We start from the raw sequence: 19,688 nt of genomic DNA, 5'->3' as shown, positions 1-19,688 counted from the left end.
GCAGACCATTGAGAAGCTAGTTCAGTACTTCAGCATAGTGTTTATGGAGTGACCTCTGTTTCCCTTCTTCGTTTTTAGATACCACGTGTATCCAACTTGCAGGAATACATCTGGGATTCTTGGCTTCTCTGTTACTGTAGCAACGCAGGCAACCAAATACAAGTGAGTGACATGTTTTTAAATGTTTATTGGAAAAGGTCACTGTTTCCATCATGGGAACCTGTAAACGTAATGGTTCTTCAGTGGTGTACCAGCATCCTCTTATGTATGCACCCAAAATATTCTCTTATGTGGCCTGCCTCCGTATATCTTCTGCTATAGTCAGCCACTAGTTCCTAGTACTTTAGGGCTAAAGAAAATTAATAGATAAGTCACCATCAGTGCAATCCTATGCAGCTGTTCCAAGTCCATAGACTAGGCTCAGACTGCTATAACACTGCATAGGATTGCAGTGTAAGTATCTGCTTGTGTACTTGCTTTGAAAGTGTGAGAAACTGGCTTTTCCAGCAAGCACAAAACAGTACTGAACATACTAGCATTTGTACTAGAAGAGGAGATTTGAAATGGCACATTAGTGAGCTCATTTAATTTGTTAGTGAAGTGCTGTTCTTAGCTTGCATGGAGACTTACAGATCAAAGGTCGCAACTCAGTTTTCTCTTATAGAGCAAATACTTAAATTAGACCTCTGATGATGACAAAATTGTGTTCAAAATTAATCTTTTAAATACCTGAGGACTACTTTCTTACCAGGCTTATATTTTTAAGAGTCAAATTGCTGTTTCTGAACCCTAGACAGCTGCAGCAATGAGAAGTAAAAAATTGAGCATAATTCAATTATTTTTTACAGCTCTGAACTAGTGGATAGGAAGATAGAAGAATTTCTTTCATGCTTTGAGGAAAAACTGAAGCAGTTGACAGAGGAAGCTTTCAATACACAGGTAAGGGAATTTCAAAGACTATAATTTTCTTATTAGCTTATTAGAAATGTGTGATGTACACCTGTAATAAAAGAAAGGTATGATTGAATCACCAGTTTTACTAATCCTGAAACTAGTAATTTCCTAGCCTTTGATTTGTACGAACATTAATGGAGACTAGGATTGCATTGTGTGGCTTTTAGACTCAAGGTCTTGTTGAGATGAGAGAAGTCACACAGATTACTTGTTTATATATCATGCAGAAAATCTCAAGAACCCTGTCACTGCCTTCTTCTGCCAATCAGTATGAATAATGACTGGAAGAACTGAAGGCAGCGAATAAGGTCACTAAGCTTCCAAGAGTTCCACATTCTGTTTGAGCTGCAATTATTGTTGAATAAATAATTTAGAAGCATCCAGTTAGATCTGGCCCTCCTTCAAGCTTCTTCCTGACTAATCCCTTCAAGTTTTGAGAAGTTTTCTCTTAAATTAAATGTCAGCATGTTGGACGTCGGGGCAATTTCCCCATCATAATATCATTGTAGTCACTGTTTCCAGCTGATATAACAGAACTTACATCTTGTCTTAGGTTCTGAGCACCACTCAGGATCAAATACAGGGTAACCTCCCCTCGAGTTGTTCTATAGCCTGTACCTTTATGTATTTGTCTTAATGTTCTCCCTTTTATAATGCCAATAAAGGTAAACTAACTAGCTTTAAACTATAACCTGTTCCAAAGCACAACCATTTATTAGAAATGTTGTCTATTACAGCCTGAACACTTAGTCAATATGAGGACAGTTGATGACATCCACTGTTACACCACTTTTTTTGTTCAGTTGCCTCCCTTACCTTTTTTGTTCTCCAGCTCAAGATCACCATCAGAGTTCTGGTCATGTAAGCAATAGGTACATCTACAGAACTAGTTATAACAATTCTATGGACGAGTTTGTTTCTATTAAATTTTCTATCTTAATGAGCCTTTGTGTCCTCTTTGAGAGTAGAGGGAACCCCCATGTTGATCCCACAGATTTTATAGCCAGGATAATCCTATTTTGTTGATTTCCCCCCATTCTATCAAGTTTCTAACATAACCACTGTACTAGTATTCTGATTTAGCATCAAGCAGTCCTGTTCTCTCACTTTGGATCATTATAGCCTTTCAGAATTTGACTCTAAATGCCTATTTCCCTCTCCAAGCACCGTTTCTGTGCTCCTGTGACCTTTTTAGTCTCCTTCTGCATGCTTGTCAGTTTCTGCCCCGCCCTAATTAGATGACACTCCATAGCCACTTAATGTCCCCAAGTTTTGTCTGCTTTCCTCCAGAAATTGTTAATAGCTGCTCTACAACCTATTTGATAGAAGTGTCAGCAGTCTGGTTCTGTTATAATTCATGTGGAGCCCAGTGTTTTGTACAGGGTTGGTTTGTCGCCAAATGCCTTACAAACCTAAACCTGTTCTTCTGATGCTATCTGTCAAAGTATTTGGACATCTTGGACTTCTGTCTCTTGTTCCTTCTTGTGCTAGACACTACTGTGCAATTCAGTGAATGTAGTCTAGATAGAAAAAGAACTTGTGATCTCTTAACCTTTTGACAGAGGCCGTACTGTTTACATTTAACAAACTCTGGTTTGGTATTTACTTGGGATTCTAGCTTCCTCATCGACATGTGTGCTTTGATTTCCTCCTCTACTTTCCTGTGTTACAGCAAACTAGAATCGGCAACCAGTTTGTGGTTTGAACTCCAGTTTGTGCAGTATGGTTTACTGTGGGTTGAAGGAACTAGAGCATAAGTTCATCTTCTGTCTTCAGTACAGCCTCACATTGACTTTTCCTGCCTAAACTGTCATGTGCTCTGGAGGTGGGGTGCTCCCTTTCCCTCAGTTCCTTTTTCACTGCTGTGTGGATAGGAGCTTCTGAACTTAGCTGCTCCATTTGATTGTTTTCTTCAACGAATTTTTGGTCCTTTCCCCTGAAGTCCTTCACCCTTTTCTTTTTCCCTCAAAGAGACTTCATCCTGACCGAGTGAGGTAACTCTCATTGGCCTACCCTTAGTCTTCCTTCCTTGTTGCTTGTGGTCCTGCAATGGCGTCCAAGGCACTTTTCCAAAAAACGCACAAAATGTGCCACAAAGATAACCCACAGCCAGTGAGCATGAGATTTGCCAGGGCTTTACCCATAAGGCTTCCTCAGATAGAGTGTCCCATTTGAAGGCCTCCCTACAGGAAAAGGCATTATCATCCTTGGGCCTGTCTAAGTCAGTTCCAGTATTGGAACCTTCAAAACCGCATCCTTTGAACTGGTCTACGTCTTCAGTTACAGCACCGGCGTCTCATTCCAGACCATCCTCTGTTCAAATGGTACTGACACCCAAGCAAACTCCGTGCCTGGTTAAGAGGGCCTCATTGGTCCCCATCCCTATCGACCAGGGTCTGCTGTTCATTGGAACCTCCTTTTAAAAAACAAAAGAAAACAAGGCATAAAGAATGGTTCAGTCAAGCAGCGTAGGCATCCATTGTCTTCACACTGGCAGCCCCCAGAGGAGCAGGATGTGATTTTGGTGCCTCCACGTACTCCATCACCTCACTTTGGTTCCCCAGCTGTTTCCTTGTTTGGTTCTGAGGAGGAACACTATAGCATCCGTGCAGGCCAGCACGCTAGAGCTGATCCACTCATGCCCTCGTCATGGCAACAAACGGCCGTGACTCAGTGGTCCGAGCACTGCCTGCAGCAGCCCCAGGTTGTATCTCCCCCACCACTGGAGTTTGGTCACGACTCAGGGAATCCTGGGTATTTGGAAGCACGTTCTCCATTCACTCCACCTGATGTAGATCTGGAGGAAGTAGGGACTGTTGCATTCCAGTACAGTTCTGGGAGTGCATTGGAACTGTCTCCCAGGATCTGAGGCTGTACAGCGAACAGATCCTCAGGATGGCTAAGGCTCTTGACATTGATGTCTCCATGTCTGACAATCAACCAAAAGATAAATTTTTGAGTGGTCCATACCCAGACTTGATGGGCATTGTGGCATTTAGATCTGGAGGAAGTAGGGACTGTTGCATTCCAGTACAGTTCTGGGAGTGCATTGGAACTGTCTCCCAGGATCTGAGGCTGTACAGCGAACAGATCCTCAGGATGGCTAAGGCTCTTGACATTGATGTCTCCATGTCTGACAATCAACCAAAAGATAAATTTTTGAGTGGTCCATACCCAGACTTGATGGGTATTGTGGCATTTCCCATTTTGGAAGGTCTTACTGACTTGATGGTACCCATTTGGCAGAAGCCTGCTTCCACTCCAGCTGCTTCCCAGAGAGCGGAATGTTTATGTAAGATCAAGCAGGACTCATGTGAGTACATCCACCCCCTTCCTCATTAGTTACTGCAGACATGCAGGTGCAGCACAAGTCTGGTCAGCTTTCCTCTACTTCCAATAGAGTGGATGTTTGGATTCATTGGGCAGAAAATTGTACTCATCTGAAGCCCTGAACTTCAGGATCATGGCTTAGCAGACCATTATGGGTGGCTACCAACTCTTCCTATGAGAGAATCTGTCACAGCACTTGAAAACTTTCCCTGAACAGCCACAGTCCTCAGCTAAATTGATCCAATCTGAGGCCATTAGACTTTCCAAAGAAATGGAATGCCATACCAGTATCCTCACAGTCAGTACCATCCACCCTCCTTCCAAAGGAGGAAGAGTTCCCAGAAGCCCAGATCTGTGGGTCAGCAGCCTCCTTCAGAGAGCCAGCACAAAAGTTCTGACAAACTCTTCAGATGCCTAAGGTTCCCATGTTTGAGGAGGATAGGTTGGCCTGTTTTTATGAGGCATGGTGTTCTATTTGTTGATGTCTGGGTTCTTTCAATAGTTCATGATGGTTATTTCCTGGAGTTTATCTCTCTCCCCCTGTGCCTCCCTGCATTAGTGGTGTTAGATAACCCAGAACTCAGAGTTCAGCTGAATGCAGAAGGGGGTGGTTGAGAGGGTTCCCTTGGTTCAGGAGGTTTCTACTCTGCATTCTTCCTAGTGAACAAAATAAATGGTGACTGCCAGCCAATCCTGGAGTCAAGAAAACTAAACAAGTTTTTGAAAGTTTTGAAATTTAGAATGGTCACTTTTTCATCTGTAATCAAGCTCCTCACCCCCAACTCCTGGTTTGCTATTTTGGACCTTAAGAGCGCTTACTTTCATATTTCCATTCATCCCTCACGCAGGAAATACCTTTGCTTTAGATAAGGTTCAGAAAATTTCCAGTGTGCAGCTGTGTTTTGGGCTCGCCACCCCCCCTAGGGTCTTTACCAAGGGGATGGCAGTGGTTGTGGCTTATTTGAGGACAAGCGGTTGCACCATCTTCCCCTATTTGGATGATTGGCTAGTCATGGCCCACTCACCGGTACGCCTTAAAGCACATTTGAATATTATCCTCCCCATCAATTGGGACAAGTCTCACCAAGTTCAGTTCATTGAAGCATCCTTAGATTCCTTGCAAGAGTGAGTCTTCTTACCCTCGGAGATGAGTAAGTCTATCAAGGCTATGGCACAGGCTTTCCTGTGGAAGATGTGGCAATCAGTTAAGGTTATCTAGCGCTTTCCACCACGGCAGTCTTTTTTTTTTGTCAGATTACACATGAGGAGTTTCTAGCTGTGGTTTCTTAGAAGCTTCAATCCTTCCAGGCACCTGCTTGGACAGTGCTTCTCCATTATGAAATCCCTTACTTGATGGGCAGTGGATGCCAATCTTTTCGTTGGGAGTCCCATTTGGGGCTTAGGTTCCCCAAATCACCCTCCGTATCAATGCTTCCTTGGTAGGATGGGGCACACATTGTGAAGGGTTTTCAGTTCAGGGCAAGTGGTTGGAGCCCAGTAGCAGTCTTCACATTGCGCTGTGTGTGGTCAGGTTCGCCCTTACCTCCTTTGCAGATATCCTCTGGGGCAAGGGAGTGCTCATTCAGACAATGCATCCATGATGTATTATCTCAACAAGCAGGGGGGCCAAAGGGTTCTGGAGGTTGTGCATGGAAGCCTTGGTGGTCTGGGGGTGAGTCATATAGCAGGGGCTCTGAATACTAAAATCAACAACCTGAGAAGGGTTTATCTCATCAACTACAAATGATCAATTCAATTCAAGGACCTCTAAACAGTTTTCGAGCAGTGGAGTACCCCTCAAGTAGACCTGCTTACCATGTCCAAGACAAGAATGGCACTGCAATTTTGCTCTCTTGTGGTCAGCAATCCAGCTTTGCTGGGGGATACTTTTCAGATCCTGTGGTTGGGGACACTGTTTTACACCTTCCCTTCCTTTACCCTCCTGAGCAGGGCCATAGGAAAGTTAGTAACAGAAGGTTTGGACTGCATCCTAATAGCCCCCTTTCGGCCATGTGAAATTTGGTTCTCTGAACTGCTCTGTTTGGCAGGGTCAGACTACATCACCTTCCCACCGGTCCTGGATTTATTGGTGTGGGGACCTATTCTGTACCACGATGTGGCTCACCTGCATCATACAGCATGGAAGATATGGCCATAAGGTCTTTCTTCTCCCCTGAAGTATGTGATATCCTAATTCAGGCTAGAAAGTCCTCTACTAGGTTTTCCTACTCAAGAAAGTGTGTTCTGTTCGAGATATGGGCCTGGTCTAAAGGGTTGCCACCCTTTACAACCCCTTACCTATGGTTTTGGAATATCTGCTTTCCCTGTCTTTTGAGGGGTTAGCTGTATCCTCAAGGTGCACCTAGTGGCCATTTCTGCTTATCATAAGGGTGTAGAGGGCTCTTACCTGTTTTCCCATAAGCTGTTGCAGTGTTTCCTTAAGGGTCTACTTAATGTGTTCCTTGCACACCTCATATTCTGCCTCAGTGGTTTCTGTCCCTGGTTTTAGCCCAATTAATGAAGCAGCCCTTGGCTTTGTGCCCTCCGGCCTTGCTCTCTAGGAAGGTAGACTTCCTTGTATGTTGGCCAGGAGAGTTGAGCGAGTTAGCAGCCCTGAGGATACACCTTCCGTTCTTTAAAGTTTTTAATGAAAGGGCAGTACTTCACCCTAATTTATGCTTTCTGAGTTTCACCTGGCACAGGAGATAGTCCTGCCAGTATTTTTTCAACCTTCAGAATCTAGGGCCAAGAAAGCTCTTCACCATCTGAATGTCAGGAGGGCTTTTGTTATACTACTTTGAGAGGACAAAGCTGTTCCAGATGGACAAGGCCTTGTTTGCTACTGGGGTCCAAAGAAAGGGAGGGCTGTCTCTTCCCAGTCCCTCTCTAAGTAGGTCATAGCCGCCATCCGTTCCTGTTATGAGGCAGCTGGGCGATGGTGTCCATTGGATATCAAGGTGCATTCCACAGGCGAGCTCCCTCAGTGGACATCTATAAAGCTGTGACATGGTCAACAGAAGACTAGTTTGTCAAGCATTACACACTGGATCTGCGAGCGAGGAAGGATGCAGATGTGGGCAAGTCAGTTCTCCTGTCACTTTTTCAGTGAGAGCCTCAACCTGCCTCCCTTGGTGAGTCGCTTGCAAATGTCCCAGTGTGGGGCTGCACTGAAGACAGAAGATGAAAACAGAGTTGCATTTACCTGTAACTGTTTTTCATCGATATCTTCTGTGCAGACACACAATCCCCTCTCTCCTGCTGTGCTGTGAGCTCTCACTTCCTGTGCTTAACGAGGCGCTAATGGTGGCTGGGTAGGAGCTGAGGGAAAGGGGATGTTCCTCCTCCAGAGCATGTGGTGGCTTAGGTGGGAAAAGCCACTTGTGTCAGCTCCAAAGGGGGAGGGCGACCCCTTGGAGTTTCAGATGGTTAAAAATCTATCCACAGCTGGTCTGCATAAGCACAATCCCAATGTATAGCTGCACAGAAGTCGCTGATGAACTACAGTTACAGGTAACCAGTGTTCCTTCTATGCTGAGTTGGTGTGAGCTAGCTCACCGTTTTTTAGCCTCCGGCTCACACATTGTTGTCCCAGCACAGGAAGGATGGCTCCAGAGCAAACTAATTCATGCAGCAGCCAAATCGCTTGCTCACAACTTTAATGCCAGTAGCTCACAAAGTGGAATCTTTGCTCACGAGACTCCACAGCTTAGAGGGAGCGATGCAGGTAACTTCCAGAGAGAAGCATAAATCTAAGCCATGGTTTCATATTATGAATGAAGTAACTCACTGACAGTGACAAAATGTATTTTCTTCCCTCAGGTCACAGCTCTTATTAAATTAAAAGAATGCGAAGATTCCCATCTGGGTGAGGAGGTGGATAGGAATTGGACAGAAGTAGTGACTCAGCAATATTTGTTTGACAGACTAGTCCGGGAGGTAAGAAAGAATGTAAAAGAATGCAGAATTCTTTGTGTCCTGATTTTTCAATCTTAGATTCCCTTGAGCTCTAGAAACGTAAAATGTGGGGCCCCAGAAACTGTACATTATTGACCATATATAATATTGCTAATTTCTAGAAGTCTCTAACTATGGTAGAGGGATAAGGAACAATGTAATGTCACCTGGCAATCAACATAACTCTGTTTTGCTTTTAAGAAAGATAGAGTGACGAAAAAATCCAGTACACAACCCCATCTGCTGGCCAGTATAGGCTACAGCAGATACATACAGGGGAAGTGATACGTGTACATTACTCTCACACCAAAGAGTATTGGTCCAAAATTATGTGTGCCATAAGCCAATCCTTGTCACATTACCCACCAAGGGCATAATTTAAGTATGTCGCTAAAATGGTTAAATGATGTTCTTGGAAGGGCACAATGGCCACTTCCAGTTGGCCAAGATCGATTTTGGAATTACTAATGCTTAAATCATTCTGTTCTCACAACTCCAATAGGTAGGTTAGGGAGAATGTGCAACTGGCCCAGTGTCACCCAGCAACCTTCTGCCACAGAGTAGGGATTTAAACGTAGGTCTCCCAGATTCTAGTCAGACACTCTAGTCTCCACATCATGCTGCCTGTCTTGACTTGCCCATGTTACATTTATTTTATTTACCTCACTTCTCTGCTTGCCTTGATGAGACTCAAAGTGGGTTACTAATATGACATATAAGAGTACCCCTTCCCCACTGAACAGAAACCTGGCAGTTGAATGTACTCTGAAAGCAAAGCATACATTTAACATAGATGGATTTAACATAGCCTATATTTGCCCCTTAAGGGGGTGCGTGAGATATTTGCATGCCAGGTTGTTAGAAATCTCACTGTCAATATCTGAAAAAAGGGCATGTTGGTTACCAAAAGTGTCATCTTTTTGTTGCTGTTCTGTCCTTCTAGTGATTTATTAAACTGTATAGCTAGTAATGTAATCTGTTTCAAGCCATGGAATCCTATTGCTTATCCCCGGTATAATTTTCTGACTGGTCTCACATAATAGTTATTTTGTGGAGTCTTGTACAACCTCCTGTAGATCACTCCACTTCTCATAGGCAACTCTAATTGCAGTCTGGGGGTTCACCTAAGACAAATTCCTATTTTCTCTGTAGTTGTTCCCTTTGGCAAGCTGTTGAAAAAATCTTTGTGGTATTACCAGAATCATATATTTTAACAAGGCTACTGCTACATGTAGGTCAAACTAATCATTCCCATAGTTTATGCATTAAAGGAAGGAAATGGTTTGAGAACTAATTTCTATTACTAGCCTGTGAATTTTGAGCTAAGTAATACTTTTGTTTTTAGATTGAAGCTCTCAAATCCCTCTCTCGATCAGAACTAGTTGATTGGTTCCTAATACACAGAGGCAAAGAGAGGAAAGTACTGAGTGTACATGTAAGTATTTGTAGAAATCATTGTACCTTTTTGAAAAGAATATTCAGCTTAAATTTGTGTTAATTACAATTGTTCTTGAACCTAACATTTGTTCTGTATTGCAGAAATATGCTGGTCTTACAGTCACAGCTGTGATCACTTCATGTCTTATACTACTATCCTAAACAGAGTTATACTTTTCTAAATCAATGAGCTTAGAAGGACGTAACTCTTCTTAGGTTTTGCACTGTCAAAAGGGGAAAAACGACTCCAAGTACGTTCAGCGTAGAAGGGAAGGGACGTAACTCTTCTTAGGTTTTGCACTGTTAAAAGGGGGAAAAATCCATTAGTAGTATTAATGTGTATCATGATTTAGGGTATCAATTTGGGATTATTAATGGTATCAAGGTGCTAAGGGCAGTTACCAGTTTACTGCAAAGGTTACATCTTGATGACTTTGTTTTAACATTGCAGGTGGTTGGATTTGGAAAACACGAAGGCGATGCAGACACTTCAGCCCCTCCAAGTATTCACAGTCCCTCTTGCAGTGAAATACCTCACCTTTCTTTCATGGATGCTGTTTCTTTGACTGATGTTACTTGTATCAAGGACATCAAAGTGTATACATCAGCTCTCAATGTTCTTCCATACCATAAGATATTAAAGTAACTCTTCAGACTGCCATAGAAGGTTTAGTACAGCTTCACTACAGCATACTTGGAGTGGTTCAGCAAAACACCTTTTAAAAAACTAACCACTGCCTTAAGTAACATTGGTTTAGGTCTCTGGTTTACCATGCTTACTGAAAAATGTGTAACTGAATACCTGCTACATTAAATAATCAAACACAAGCATTTTTTAAAAAGAAGCAAGGTATGCATAAGTAGGAATGTTCTTGGTAAATAGTAGAAAGATGCAACAGAGGAGGATTAAAAAGCTGCATAAAGAACTAAATCTGCCAGCAACCTGACTTGGGTGGACACGCATGTATGGACAAGACTATCTTGGGCATGGCAGGCTTCAGCTTATTTGTGTGTGTCATTTTAGGTTAAGGCAGCGTTTTAAACTTTCTCCAGAAAATGCTATTGGACTAAAAAATTAATAAGCTGTCTATATGTAATAATTTACCACTCAGAACATTACAGGTGATAGAAAGGGTGCCTGAGATCATCACAGGCATCATCTGCATAAGGAAGTTCAATATAAGTGCTCCAAGAGCTATCATGTGCAATAAATTAAGAGTTGTTGGTCTTTTTTGTGTGTAGGTTGTTACACTGTAGAGGCTATAAAAAGAAATCTACCTCTTAAATAACTTCAGCCCTCGTGGTTATAGCTTAGAAGAGCCCCATGTGTTTTATTCACTAAAGCAAGTATTCAAATGGGGATTTGACTGTCACTTTCAACAGGCCTGCACTGAGATTCACAGATACATGCTTCCCTTTTAAAGCACAACGAGACTTAAATCAAAACAACCAAACATGAGTTTCTGCAGCCTTTCACGCTTTTCTTGGAGAAGCATCTGGGCAATCAGAGCATACCATTAGTCATTCTATGTAGTCATATAACAATGAACAAATTTTGGGATCAGTTTTGCTAGGTGGAGAAGCATCTGGGCAATCAGAGCATACTATTAGTCATTCTATGTGATCAGTTTTCTATGGGATCAGTTTTGCTAGAAGGGGTCCTAAGCTTTCATAGGACAGTTCTTTCAGCATACATCAGTGATTGCATCTATTGTTCCCTATTAGAAACCCAGTGATTAAAGCTTACTGTATGTGTCTTTAATTTGTAGGCACAGAAATGGTAGGAAACATCAGAGCTTCATACTTCTCCCAGGAGAGACCACAGAACTTAATTATAACCCTTTTTATAGACACAGTCTTTGTATTTTCTTGGACATAATTCTGCAGGGAGAAATATGCATGAAGTACATCAAGATTTTTTTTTTGGAGGGGGTGTATTTCAAGTATGCTTCTTTGTTTCAGTGTGCGCTGTCTTATTCTTATTCCTAACAGGTTCTAGGCTAGATTGATCACATTAACTTCAACTTCATACAGCGAATTTTTTATCACTGTCCATTAGCACCATATGACATAAGGAGAAAATGGCAGAGAGAACAAAGTTGGTTTAAAATGCCAACTAACTAGAAACTTAACAGCTACAATAAAATAGAACAGAATTATGTACGAATTAATGCTTTCTCTCTGTGTGACAGTCATGTGAGTTCCCATGGGCATTAGTACTCTAGCAGTTTTTAAAATAGTGGTGTTTGGAAGCTTGCATTAAAATTACGGCTATAAGACTGAAGGTTTCTTTTTGCTTCTTTATGTAACAGAAGCATATTGTCTCAGCTATCAAATTAGTATTCTCCTTATTTAGCAGAATAAATACCATTTTAAGTGTTGCTGTTTCAAAGCATTCTTGCTATAAAATATTTACTCTGAAATAAAACAATGCATACATTTTAAAATTATTTTATGAAGCATTAATAGATGCACCAGCTAGAACCAAATGTTTACCTATCATTTACATTTTAGGCTCTAAAAATACCCGAGTTATTTTAGGGAAACACTGAAATGTCAAAAGAATTTTCTTTGTAAAATAGTAGTTGGTAATTAGTACATAGCGTGTTCTAATCTGCCAGAACAAATTTTCATATATACATAGAACTTAACTGGCTCTAATGAAATGAAGCCATTATGGAGTGTGCCAGAGTGATATGTATCTGGCATCCAATGCCCTTTTGCACCTTTACAGCAGTTATCAGAATGAGCATGATGGGGCTTGAGCCCAGGTTTTATTAATTCTCCTAAAGCATGGGAGGTCAGACAGGAAAGGCCAATATAAATTACTGCTACACAGTCAAGGCTCTTCCTGTTTTAATTGTTCGCTGCATCAGTAAATCCAGTATCCCTGAGAGAGGAACAACTGTAACTGGAGAAGACAGGCCCTCCAAAAGAAGAGTACTTGAAAGTTACAACTACAACCACTAAGTCAAGGCTTGAACTTCATAGGCATGGCCCCTTTAATATTTACTGGCAGCAAGTCGCTTGAGTAGTGGTTCATCATAAACCCAGCATTCTCCATCTTCATGGAACAGCTGTAAGAGAAAAGTGTACTCAGTGTCATAGCAATAGGAAGAGCTACTTACAAAGGGTTTGTTTGTTTAATCAGCCTTACCCTTGTCTCCCATGGAATTTCTTTCTCTTTCCTGGCTCGGGCTTCAGCTCTTTGTCTTTCTTCAAGCCTGTGCTTAGCTTCAGTAGCTGCATCAATGTCTCTGATTTTTAAGTTGTATGTTACATCTTTCCATAGGCTAGAGAGAGAAAAAATACATTTAGATGAAACTGCAGAAAAAATTACAAGAGACTGCAGGTTCCTACTGTGAATTGACTATGCTCATCCAAACAAGTTAAAAAATGGCTCAGCCAAAAAGCAACATGTGGATAAAAGGTGGTTAGTTTGCAAAGTTGGTTTTTGATGTTTCCAACCTCCTACAAATGTAAAAGACTGGCTTACCTCATGTTTACTGTTCATGCACTGTAATACTTCACATATAAAATAAATATATTAAATATAGGGAGACATTGTGAAATACAGGAAATGTGTATGCCCCGTTATGTTTCTACGCAGGAAACGGAAGATTTGTTTCACTTACTGTGAATCTTCCTTCTTGGTGGACCAGGGGTTGTCCCACCCCTGGTCCACCAAGAAGGAAGATTCACAGTCTTCACTTCTGGGAAAGTAGCTCCTCCTCTCTGCAGGCAGGGTTGTCATCTTTGCAATCCCAGAAGGGAGGGGCTTATCCCAGAACTCTCCAGTGTGTTTCCAAGCTATGACTCTCCCTCTTCATAACAACCAGCAACTCAGAAAAAACATTAGGAAAACTTTCCTAAGGAATAACCAGAACTAACTACAACAAAAGGGAAATTTCTCCAGTTCTAAAGAATAGGGGAGATGGTCCCAACCACTCCCTAGCTTACAGGCCCTCCAGATAGAAAGTGACAAGGAAAAAGGAACCTAAATTCCACCAGCAGACCCTCTTAGCACTGGGAGCCCATACCAGAGGAAAAAACCTCGGGTGGGTAAGACTGCCCCACCCCTAGACCACTGAGAAGGAAGATTCACGGTAAGTGAAACAAATCTTCCGTTCTCCAGTGGTCCTAGGGGCGAGGCAGTCTTCACTACTGCCTCACAGATGCGCCATTTGATCTGGTGGTGTGACAGTTCAGCAACGGATTTTATATGCACGATCACACAGTCAACATCTGCCTCCTGTCCCCAGCTGTTGGTTTCCGGCTCAAAACCGTTTTAACCTGAAGTATTTTGTTACCAGGTCCCAAAGTGGTGTTTTCTCAGCTCTCCCGTTTAAAGCTGCATTTTCCCCGTGTGATCGCTCCTCCGGTGTCAAGCCACTTCTGGTTTAAACCCCCGCTCGAAAGCTGCCCGAGGCTTCAGCTTTTCGCCCACCATTTTTTGGTGTGTGTCGGTGGTGCGCGCATAGGCAGAGCTCCGCTACCGTGTTTAGAAAACCAACATTTAAACGGTCACTTGTTTTAGAGTTTAGATGAGTTCGGGATTTCATGGAGGCCATTTTCGGGTCAAACGTTTAAAGGGAAGTCTTTTGTTGGAGGGGTTGGATTGATTTGCCCTGGTGGTTCTGCGCATGTGCCATGGTAGTTTTGCCCCCCATTCTACGGTGAGCGCCTATGTGCAAACTGAGAAAAAAAATTTAAAACCCTGCCGACACATGCTCCCATCGTCGGTAGTGTAGACACCGGGGAGTGACGTGACTGTGCAGTGAGGCGGGATAAGGGAGGTAAGTGTGATCGTAATTATCCAGATCAAATATAATCCGGTTAGAACCGTAGCAGTTTAACCCGCTCTCAGCACGCCGTCTGACTGCACCCTTTGAGTACTAAGTTCAAGCTCCAGGTTGAGAAGCAGTGAACCTGGGGACGATTTAACAAGAAAGTACCCCTGAGGAATCTCCTAATGTGAGGGGGCAAGGATTTCCCTTTCCTGGTACTCCTAATGGCTGAATAAATCTGCCACCCATCTTTTGAGTGTACTGGTGCCGAGCCCTTTGTCTACACCCTCGTGCAGGAAAGAGAGTGCCTCGGGTCTATTCTTTGTTTTAGGCCCCAGGCCTGAAACACCTGCTGGGTGTTCTTGTAGACCCCATATGTAGAGCCTTTGCTGGAGGCTAGCATCCCTTCAATATCCTATCTCTGCAAGTTGTGCTCAACCTCCAGGCTGTTAGGTTTAGGAGTCCCTGTTGAGGATGATTTATTGGTCCTTGCAGAAGATGCCAATGGTTCTTGGAGGAAAGCCTCATCAGATCCTGAAACCACGACCTCTGTATTGAGGGGGAAAGCATTCAATAGCTGATTTGGCCTCTCACAGTTTAGGGCATCTACCCTGATGGCTTGAGGTGACCTTGTTCCTGCCATGAACTTTGGAACTTGGTAATTTTGATCGGTGGCAAAGAGATCCACTTCTGCCTTGCTAAAACTGAGACAAATCTGATGAAAAATCTTGTTCAACCTCTACTCTGATTGGTTCTTCAACTCCGCCAATCCACAAGAGTTGTCCTGTCCTGTTCCATGCACCACTTTTAAGAACTTCTTATGACTCTCTGCCCGATGCATTAAAGTCTCTGCCTTCTCATGAAGGGACTGTATCTGGTCTCCCCATGTCTGTTCACATAGCCTTTGGCTATCATATTGTCTATATGCGCCAGGACATGAAGTCCTGAAAGGAGATCCTGGAATGCCAATAGTCCTGACCTTATAGTTCTGAATTCCAGTAGACTGATGCTGTTGGCAGCATTCTGTTGACCAGGTGCTCTGCAGCCAGTTTGGTGTAGTGGTTAAGTGAGCAGACTCCAATCTGGGAGAACTGGGTTTGATTCCCCATTCCTCCACTTGCACCTGGCTGGATGACCTTGGGCAAGCCGTAGTTCTGATAAGAGCTGTTCTTGAAAAAGACCAGTTTCTGTCAAGAGCTCTCTCAGCCCCACCTACCTCACAGGGTGTCTGCTGTGGGGAGGGGAAGGGAAAGGAGTTTGTAAGCCGCTCTGAGACACCGCTCTGAGACACCTAGTCAAAGGCGGGGTATAAATCCAATCTCCTCTTCTTCCCTTGCACATGCCCCCCCCCCCAATCCGTAGATACCCACATCCATTGTCATCAGGGTTCTTGGTTCCCTTAGGGGAATCCCTTCCTGGAACCTGGAGGGAACAGTCCACCTGCTGAGCTTATGTTTTGGGTGTCCATGTAACAGCAGAAGTTTGAACCCCTTGGTGGCAATTATGTCTTGGTATGGGAGCAGGAACCCCTGGAGTGGATGGGTGTGAAAACTAGACCACTGCAGAACATTCTGGCAAGATATCATCATCCCTGGTTGTCTTGCCAGGGATCACGTCTGCTGTGGAATTCTGAAGGACTTCGCCAACTGTTTGAATCTTCTGTCTCTCTGATGACAGGAAAACTGTGTCTTGGGCAGTGTCTACTAACACCACTAGGTGGAGTATATTCTATGTCGGGTGTAGATTGCTCTTTTCCCGGATGACCAGGAAAACGAGTTCCTGAAGACAAGACGCTGTCTGGTTCACATTTTCCATACGTCACTGGAATAAGAGTGCCTTGATTAAGAGGTCTTACAGGAAATAAAAGGTGACACCCCCCTATGTCCCTCAGATGTGCTACAGGTGCTACCAGAACCTTGGTAAATATTTATTTATTTATATTTACGTTTATACCCCGCCCACCCTGTAAACAAGCTCTGGGCAGCTTACAGAAGACGGCCAACAGGCCGATACAAATAAAACAATAAAAATATTAAAATCCCTTAAAAACAATATTAACAATAAAGTGCTCGCTACATCAGAGTAACCTTAAGATGAATGGTTTGTGTCTGCATTCCTTCTGTCTTCGGGTCTTAAAATCAGTCCCGTGGTCCAGATGTTCTTTGGCACTGATTTTAACTTGAATGGAAAAACCTGGTACTGGGAGTGCCTCCCATCACAAGCAAATCTCAGCTACCTTCAATGGGCTTCTCGGATAGGGTTATGCAAATAGGCCTCTGAGAGGTCTATTGATGCCAAGAAGTCTCCAATCTGAAAGGATACTACAATTGACCTGAGGGTTTCCATTCTGAATCTCTTGGTCCTAATGTGACTGTTCAGCCATTTGAGGTCCAGAATGGCCCTGAAATCCTCATTTTTCTTTGGTACTATGAAATAACTGAGTAGACTCCCAATGTCCTTTGTGCTTCTGGCACTGGTTCTGTCGCCCCAATTCCCAGCAGGTGTTGAATGGCCTTCTGGAGCAATGTTCCCTCTAAGCTGTGGAGTCTTGTGAGCAAAAACTCTACTTTGTGAGCGACTGGCATTAAAGTTGTGAGCGAGTGATTTGTCTACTGCATAAATTAGTTTGCTCTGGAGCCATCCTTCGTGAGCTAAGACAAAAATGTGTGAGCCGGAGGCTAAAAAACTGTGAGCTAGCTCACCCTAACTCAGCTTAGAGGGAACACTGTTCTGGAGATACTTCTGGTTGGAACAATTTCTTGGTACCCAAATAAAACAATTGAGTGGAATCAAACTCTATTCAAGGGAATAGCCGTTTGAGACTGTGTCCAGACCCACTTGTCGTTTGCAGTGTGTTACCAGTAAGCTGTAAGTAGCTGCAGATGACCTCTGACTCTTGGGGTGGCTGAAGTATTGGCATAATCATGTTGAATAACCCTTCTAAGCATCCCTTGGTATTCTGTCCAGACTTGATAAAGAAGGTAGTTCTGTTACTGCATTGCTGCTTGAGCTGCTAACTCCGTTTGAAGGGCCTGGAAGAACTGGCCCCTGAAGGTCACTTGGACTCTCGAAGAGAAGTGTTTCCTAGACTGTCTTCCTTCCTGAACAGCAATACTTTCCCTTGTCTTTACAGTCCATGAGGCACTTACCCATGCCTTCACCAAATAGGTTGGCACCCTTGAACGGAACACTGGCCACCCTGGCCTGTGCCAAGGGATCCACCTCCAGAGCCAGGTATTACGTCTGGCTGATAGCTGGATGTCATCCAAGGAAGCATCTGCCGCCAATGCTGTTGTGAAAGCATTTTTATTTTATATTATGTTATTTAGTTCCTTGGGATGCTGTCTGCTGCTGTGAGATCAGATGCCCAGGAATAAGCAGCTCTAGTGGACAGGGAACATGACATAGAAGCTGTCAACACTGCTGAGGAAGCTTCAAATTCCTTGCATAGAGCCTACTCTACAAGGGTCCCTGGAAAAACCACTCACCCCACTGGAACTGCTGACTTTGAGCATAAATCTAGACTAATTAGACATGTAGAAAATATCTCAATGGGAGAACATTATGTTAGTACTGGGTATAATGTGGACAACACGAAGTTTGGAGTGATTTTTGTACACCAAAATAAGCCTTTCCAGAGGCAGTATGTGCAGCATCTTCTGTTACAGAGGGAGGCACGCCTTATCTTTGATTTGAAAACATATGAACCTTTTGGCTTGAACAGGGAGACTGATTTTTCAGCCTTTTTGTAAACAAAAAGAATATAATTAAATGTTCATTTTAGAAAAATAGAGCCCTTTAAATGGAACTAATTAAATTGGATACACCTGTTTCTCTCCCTGTTGAGCTTTAAATTGGCATGCTTCTTCGTCTGTATCTTTGAGAACCGATGATTAGCTTCTTACACTATGAACCTTGTGGTCTGTTGAAATTGCTGAAATCAGGGTGAGTGTATTTTTCAGGCATGTTTTTAAAACAATTCTGCTTTTCATATGTGTTTTTGTGGTTGGGCATTTTTGTAAATCTCTTCACAGTTCCACTTACCCAGCCGGCAAACTGAAGAAGTCAAGGAAACGTATCTTCCAAGTATCTAGAATGGGCATCTTTGCAAAGGTTGTTTGGAAAATGTTATGACTATGTGGACTCCTATCGAGTTACACTGACTACGTGGACTTTATGTCTTATCTTCAAAGGAGGAAATATTGCATCTTATGCCTTATGCAGGTCGAGAAGGAAGTACTTTTCTCCCTTTCTCACAATACAAGAACTCATGGGCACTCAATGAAATTGCTGAGTGGTCGGGTTAGAACAGATAAAAGGAAGTACTTCTTCACCCAAAGAGTGATTAGAACATGGAATTCACTGCCACAGGAGGTGGTGGTGGGTACAAGCATGGTCAGCTTCAAGAGGGAACTGGATAAACATATGGAGCAGAGGTCCATCAGTAGCTATTAGCCATAAGGTATAGCTAGGAACTCACAGGCTGGGGCAAGTGATGCACTGTATTCTTGGTGCTTGGGGGGGGGGGGAAACAGTGAGAGAGCTTCTAGTGTCCTGGCCCCACTGGTGGACCTCCTGATGGCACCTGGTATTTTTGGCCACTGTGTGACAGAGTGTTGGACTTGATGGGCCATTGGACTGATCCAACATTGGCTTCTCTTATGTTCTTATTATAGTTACAGTATGCATTAATGTTGTTGTTGTGACACCACCAACTTTATAATCATTTAATATATTATTCTGGCAATCTTTGATGGTGTTTTCTACTAGTGGAAATTGTATATTTGGGACTTTGAGCACAGGCTTGCCATGGGATCATCCACTAGGGGTAACTTCTTTGCAGCTTCTGGTACCAAGGAACAGAACTTAGAAATAAAAAGAATGGTCAGACTTTGTTCTGGCTGGTGCTTCCCATTCAGTTCTACCTGCACTTTTAAAGACTGCAGGGAAAGGGATCCCAGTGGGGGCACCCCCACCTTGGGAAGGCTCTGTCCAACCCATCTGGGAAATCTGGGTCTGGTTCTTCCTTTCCCTAGGTGTTCCTTATGCCTAGGGAGGCACTGCTAGACGGGGAATGCCATCTCTGTCTGACAGGTGACCTTGTTGGTGTCCTTCTGCTTTGGCTGGTCTGACTCATGGCCTCCTTGATTTCCCACCTCATTTCCTCCGTAATCCAGGCTAGGAGGCTGGCCTAGGCGTTAACCCCAGAGAGTTCTAGGGACTGGG

General features: G+C 43.3%; 2 protein-coding genes across 4 annotated transcripts in view; one reads left to right on the top strand and one right to left on the bottom strand.

The window, feature by feature from the left end:
- NRDC (nardilysin convertase) overlaps positions 1–12,145 on the top strand; it is a 60,893-nt gene extending 48,748 nt beyond the window's left edge. Inside the window, exons 27-32 of the mRNA XM_015411974.1 lie at positions 79–162; positions 849–939; positions 8,104–8,220; positions 9,584–9,673; positions 10,127–11,249; positions 11,329–12,145. Coding sequence (XP_015267460.1) covers positions 79–162; positions 849–939; positions 8,104–8,220; positions 9,584–9,673; positions 10,127–10,321 — 577 coding nt within the window. The 3' untranslated portion in view covers positions 10,322–11,249; positions 11,329–12,145. The remainder of the gene's footprint in view (positions 1–78; positions 163–848; positions 940–8,103; positions 8,221–9,583; positions 9,674–10,126; positions 11,250–11,328) is intronic.
- Positions 12,146–12,152: 7 nt separating this feature from the next.
- Positions 12,153–19,688, bottom strand: part of OSBPL9 (oxysterol binding protein like 9) — a 128,816-nt gene continuing 121,280 nt past the window's right edge. For all 3 annotated transcript variants that reach the window (XM_015411975.1, XM_015411976.1, XM_015411977.1), the window contains 2 exons: positions 12,833–12,968; positions 12,153–12,752 (listed from right to left, as the gene is read on the bottom strand). In XM_015411975.1, coding sequence (XP_015267461.1) covers positions 12,678–12,752; positions 12,833–12,968 — 211 coding nt within the window. In that variant the 3' untranslated portion in view covers positions 12,153–12,677. The remainder of the gene's footprint in view (positions 12,753–12,832; positions 12,969–19,688) is intronic.

This window comes from Gekko japonicus, unplaced genomic scaffold (assembly GCF_001447785.1).
Source record: "Gekko japonicus isolate JY-2015 unplaced genomic scaffold, Gekko_japonicus_V1.1 scaffold664, whole genome shotgun sequence".
Taxonomy (NCBI): Eukaryota; Metazoa; Chordata; class Lepidosauria; order Squamata; family Gekkonidae; genus Gekko; species Gekko japonicus.
Note: the sequence above shows the minus strand (reverse complement) of the source record. Positions and strands in the feature narration are given on the sequence as shown.